The following is a 6,083-nucleotide window of genomic DNA, read 5'->3' as shown; positions in this document are numbered from 1 at the left end:
ACGCTTTTGAAAAATGATAAAAAAACATGACTTTTTATGATAGTTCCCAAAATGGCACATAATATCATATTTTGAGATTTAGGAGTTGTTTGGAATGACCTAAATAAGTGTATTTTTTGTCTTTTTACGAAAAGAAGTACAAAAAAATAAAGAGATAATGTGATAAAAAACAATAAAAAGATAAAAAAATAAATTATTTTATATATGCCAAACTTGACCTTAGTGCTTCGTCCTTTATAATTTAGCCTTTTTTGTTTTATTTTATGGAAATTTGTAATTTACTTTAAACAATAACATATATACTTATACTGAAAATAAAGGGATTAAGTTGTACACGGACGCACCGTGAACTTCAATTTTACAGTAAACCAATATAAAATTGCCACGTAATCAAATAATGGTTTTGCTATCCCTTCCCCTCACGTTGGGTACCGCAAAACACAAACACACTCACAACCCTCGCTATCAACCACCGCCACAACCCTTTCCGATACAGAAATTTTACGATGCTCTGTTTTTGTGGTGGTTGTTGGAATGTGAAACTTCAATTGAGGAGGGCATGATTTCGATTGTCTTTTGGATATTTGATAACAAGAAACAGTCTGCCTCTACCAATTTGTTTCTATATGGCAGATCAAAGTATATATATTAATGGACAACAAAAGCAAATCTCTCATCCTAAGATTCACATACGCCAGAGGAGAAATTTAATCTTGGTAGCAGTATGAGAGAGATGGGTTTTACTGAGTAAAGGGTTGCAGAAGAGGTGTTGCTACGGGAAAAGAGGAGGGTAGCTGTTGCACCATGCGCAGCAGCCCCCAAACCTAGAAGAGGCGGGGGTTCCATAGTTGAGATGAGTAAGTGAGAGAAATAGGGCAAAGACAGAACAAAGTAATTTTCTAGGTAATCAATGAATTAGCTAACGTGGCACTGTTTTATTTGCTGACGGTAAATAACTTGAGCTTAAAAATCAATTATCTTTCTTACATACTAAAAATTTTATCAAATATCTCGACTCACATAAGAGAACTATAATATGGAAATTTTACATTTATACGAGATATTTAATAAAATTTTTAGATTTCTAACCTTACCCAATAATGTTAGTTGGCTCTAGCAAACTGTTACAGGCCTGTTTCAGACTTTCATTGCAGAGGAGAGAGAGAGAGAGAGAGAGAGAGAGAGAGAGAGAGAGAGGTGTTTTACAGCTCGTGATGAAAGAGAGAAAGACGACACAAAGACAGAGAAAAAGGAGGAAAGAGAGAGGGTGTTTTGTCTTGATTTGTGTTTGGGCTAAGATTAGTCCATAGCCTTGAAGAAATCTTTTTGCCTCGTTGTCTCTGATGATGAATGAGTTGTTGGGAAACCCTTGTCCTTTTGATGGACTGACCGAAGTCTCTTCTTCTTCGCAAACTACATTTTTCACTATGACATTTTCACTCTCAATTTCTTCTATTAATTTGGGATGACCACCTGATCTTCTCTCCCTACTTTCCTTCAAAATCAAAGACAAAACATTCCTGATTGAGAAGATTCCAACACAAAAGATTCAACTATTCATAGAAATTAAGGAATGAATGGTGTTTCTGCCCATGAACCAGAGTACTCTGAGTTTGTTGAAGTTGATCCTACTGGAAGATATGGAAGGGTATGCCTTGTTTTCTTTACTTTTGGTTCTTGCTTTCTCTTTCTCTGATTCACTTTCTGTTTTTATTTTTTGCAGTACAGTGAAATTCTTGGTAAAGGAGCTTCAAAGACAGTGTATGAATCTTCTTTCTGCATACCCTTTTCAAATTTCTGCAGAATTTGAACTTTTTCTGGCAGTGTGATTTTTTTTTTTGTTTTCCCTCTCTTAATTGGTACATTTTCCTACATACCTTGCCATTTCATGGTTTCTTTTTTCTTTTCTGGTTTGTTGTTTTTGCAGTTATAGAGCTTTTGATGAGTATGAAGGGATTGAAGTAGCCTGGAATCAGGTAAGGCTTTATGATTTCCTGCAAAGGCCTGAAGATCTTGAGAGGTTGTATCGTGAAATTCATCTGCTCAAGACCTTAAAACACAACAACATCATGAAGTTCTACACTTCTTGGGTAGATACTGCCAACAGGAACATCAACTTTGTGACTGAGATGTTCACCTCTGGCACTCTCAGACAGTAAGTAAATTAGTCTCCGTACTGTTCTAATCTTCAAGTTCCTTAATCTTCTCATACGCGTCTTTGTTTTTTTTTGTTTTTTTGATGTTTTGATCGGGTAATTCTCATTTTCAATGGTTTGGTTGGATACAGGAGAAATTGGAGGCTGCATATACTCTTCTTATCTTCAACTTCTTTGATTTGCTCATCGTAGTCTTTGAATTTCTTGATGTTTTGACGTGGATAATTCTCATTTTCAATTGTTTGGGTAGATACAGGGGAAATTAGAGGATCCATGTACTAATATAATCTTCAAGTTCTTTGATTTGCTCATCTGGGTATTTGCTTTTTGATGTTCTGATGTGGGTAAGTAATTTTCATTTTCGATCGTTTGGGTAGGTATAGGGTAAATTATAGGATCCATACAGTCTTCTAATCTTCAAGTTCTTTGATTTGCTTATTTGGGTCTTTTCATCTTTTGATGTTCTGATGTGGGTAATTCTCATTTTTAATTGGTTGGGTAGATATAGGACAAATTGTAGGATCCATATAATCTTCATGTTCTTTGATTTGCTCATCTAGATTATTCTCATTTTCATTTGTTTGAGTAGGTATAGGCTAAATTATAGGGTAGATATAGGCTGCTAACCTTGTAGTTCTTTGATTTCCTCGTCCAAGTTTTTGCATGTTTTGATTTTCTGATGTGGGTAATTTCTCATTTTCAATTATTTGGATAGGTATAGGCTAAAACACAAGAGAGTTAACATTAGAGCAGTGAAGCACTGGTGTAGACAGATCTTGAAAGGCCTTCTCTATCTCCATAGCTGTGACCCCCCGATAATCCATAGAGATCTGAAGTGTGACAACATTTTTATCAATGGGCACCAGGGGGAAGTCAAGATTGGCGATCTCGGCCTTGCTGCAATCCTCCGTAAATCCCATGCAGCCCGCTGTGTTGGTGAGTCGGAACCATTCAAGACTGCTGTATCAAATGATCAAATTTCATTATAGCTAGCATTACAAATTTAATTGAGATTTCATTTATCCGTTACTTCACCGCACACAAATTTGTTCATCAGAATCTAAATTTAAATTGAATGGTGGTAATCAAATATTCATGATTTCTCTTGAATTGATTTAGGAGTGTTTGTCTTGGTTCATCTCAGGAACGCCAGAGTTCATGGCACCGGAGGTTTATGCTGAGGAATACAATGAATTAGTTGATATATATTCATTTGGGATGTGCATCTTGGAAATGGTCACTTTTGAATACCCATATAGTGAATGCACTCACCCTGCTCAGATCTACAAGAAAGTTATCTCTGTAGGACCTCAAGCTCTCGAGCTCTCAATTTTTCCCTTTTGATATTCAATTTTCTGTCTTGCTAATCACCCATTAACTTTATATAATTTTTACATAGGGCAAAAAACCAGATGCCTTGTACAAAGTCAGGGACCCTGAGGTTCGACAATTTGTTGAGAAATGCTTGGCGACAGTGTCACGCAGGCTATCTGCTAAGGATCTTCTGACGGATCCTTTTCTCCAAATTGACGAGTTTGGATCTGATTTGAGGCCAATAGGGTATTACAAAGATTTCAATGAAGTAGGCCCTCTTTTAAGACAATCTCTTTTAGGAAATCATCATAGCTACAGCTCCTTAATCAATGGTTACTCCAATTGTAATGGGTATGAACCTCAGAATGACTTGGATTACCATCCAGTTGAGTTTGAACAAAATGAAATTGACTCCTTCACTAGTCAACATGATCTACATTTGGCAAATGTTGACATAACCATCAATGGGAGGAGGAGAGAAGATGATGGCATCTTTTTGAGGCTCAGAATTGCAGATAAAGAAGGTTTGTCGAATATTATTTCCAGTAATGCTACAAACGCTAAAATTTCACTACACTACATTCTGTGTGCTTTTTTAGGAAGGGGGGGGGGGGGGGGGGGGATTGTGTATGTATTGTTGTCGTGTTCAATTATTTTTAGCTTCACTTCCTTTCCATGTTGAACTGTCAAATGTGGATTGAGACCAATTGAGCATTGGATTTCTCTTTGCAGGCCTTTTTCGAAATATCTACTTCCATTTTGACATTGAGACGGACACAGCATTAAGCGTTGCTACTGAAATGGTAGCTGAGCTGGCTATTTCTGACCAGGATGTGACCAAGATAGCAGATATGATAGACGGTGAGATTGCTTCTTTGGTACCCGAGTGGAAGAGAGGATTAGACATAGAAGAAAGTCCCGGTTACACAAATTTGAACTTTTGTCCCAATTGTGCTCCCAATGGTTCTCTTATGGACTACCTATCCACCAACGTTCCAAGCTCCAAGAACCTGCACGTTCTTCCGTGTTCTCAACATGGATGTGCATCTGTACATGGCCGCTTTGAAGAGATCACGTACCAGTTTGATGAGTCTGAACAATGTGTTACAGAAGGTGCACCAGGAGCATCTAGTCAATCTGATGGAATGCAGTACACCGATATTTGGGGTCAACACGATGGACCTGAGCTAAGCTCCGAAGGGTCCCGGGAAATCCACTCCGACGATGAACACGATGATCATTCAAACTTAGAAATGCATGAGAGCGCGATTAGCATGGACAAGAAGAGTAAGTCCAATGCAAGGAACTCTCTTTCAACAAATGAGGACTATGCAAATGAGGTAAGGCATGAATTGAGGTGGCTCAAGGCCAAGTACCAAATGCAATTGGGAGAACTCCGTGATCAACAATTGGGACTGGTATTAAAATCTTCACGTTCAACTCTCAATTCCGATAAAAGAGAACAGAAGAGCGATAGTGGATCGGTTTCAACCCCCTCAAAGGAAGCGAAGAATGAGGCTTTACTGAAATCTTTCACCGCCGGGAAGCATCACACTCTGTATTTTCCTGTTGTTGATGCCAAGAAGAAATGTTCAGACCGAAGTGCTCACAACTTTGATTCAGCTTATGGGTCTTGTAGCCCGGAGCGAATGGTCACTGCAAAGAGTTTCTATGCAGGGGAATTGCTTCCACACTCGCTTCACCGGGCTACTTCTCTTCCGGTTGGTGCAGTAGATTTCTAGAATTTTCCGTAGTTATATGGGAGATTCTTTATCAGTATACCAAAAAATAAGGAGATGGATATAGACTTCTTGTGATGAAGAGCATATACATATTTGAGGTTTTTACAGCTTGTAGAGGCTCAAGTCCTAGTCAAAATCAGCTTAGTTATTAGGTTGAAAAGAGTGAATGTACATTGCTCACTAACATTATAGTAAAATGAGCTTTCCCAAATCTTCCTCTTCTCCTCCATTGGATGCTTTAGATAGAAAGAAGAGATGCATTTTTCAAAAATGTAGATGGCTGGGATAAAATGAACTATCAGAAATGTCAGTTTTGGCTGGTCAAACAAGAGGTTTCAGATTAAAAGGGGGGGAAAAAAAAGAAAAGAAAAGAAATGGTTTTAGACCACTTAATAGCCTGTTTTTCCCCTTTAAATCTCCGTCCACGTGTTTTGAATATTGTGTTGAAAATTTTGACATATAATTGTGCAGCTAAAAATATATTGGAAAAAAGAAATTTGACAATAGAGTAGGCCCCCCCATCATCCATGGTTTGGATTCCTGCCTAAAGTTTCACTATATATATATATATATTTTTTGTCGTCGTCATCGTCAAACTAATAAACCCTTATGCCTAACACTCTCAACTTTATGAGAAGAATGATGTTATATAAATTAATAAATATTATAAAATTTTCTTACATGACATATTACTTAGTATTTTTTTTATTTGTAAAATTTATTCATTTATATAGAGCATTATTCTAATGAGATTCTCAAAAGGGCAAAAATTTTCAACCCACTTGGTGGTATGGAATTATGGAAGGTACAATTGATAGATAATGGACCCAACTACAAATAATATTATCAAGGTCCAAGTTCCCTTTTTTTC

General features: G+C 37.3%; 1 protein-coding gene across 1 annotated transcript; it reads left to right on the top strand.

The window, feature by feature from the left end:
• Positions 1-350: 350 nt before the first annotated feature.
• Positions 351-5,423, top strand: LOC114316168 (putative serine/threonine-protein kinase WNK9). The gene is made up of 8 exons (XM_082872843.1): positions 351-903; positions 1,142-1,648; positions 1,724-1,761; positions 1,928-2,155; positions 2,872-3,092; positions 3,301-3,458; positions 3,556-3,994; positions 4,203-5,423. Exons 2-8 carry the CDS (start codon positions 1,574-1,576, stop codon positions 5,210-5,212), a joined length of 2,169 nt encoding a protein of 722 aa, XP_082728969.1. The 5' UTR covers positions 351-903; positions 1,142-1,573; the 3' UTR covers positions 5,213-5,423.
• Positions 5,424-6,083: the final 660 nt, after the last annotated feature.

Source organism: Camellia sinensis, chromosome 6 (assembly GCF_055761805.1).
Source record: "Camellia sinensis isolate YWXY chromosome 6, ASM5576180v1, whole genome shotgun sequence".
NCBI lineage: Eukaryota > Viridiplantae > Streptophyta > Magnoliopsida > Ericales > Theaceae > Camellia > Camellia sinensis.
Note: the sequence above shows the minus strand (reverse complement) of the source record. Positions and strands in the feature narration are given on the sequence as shown.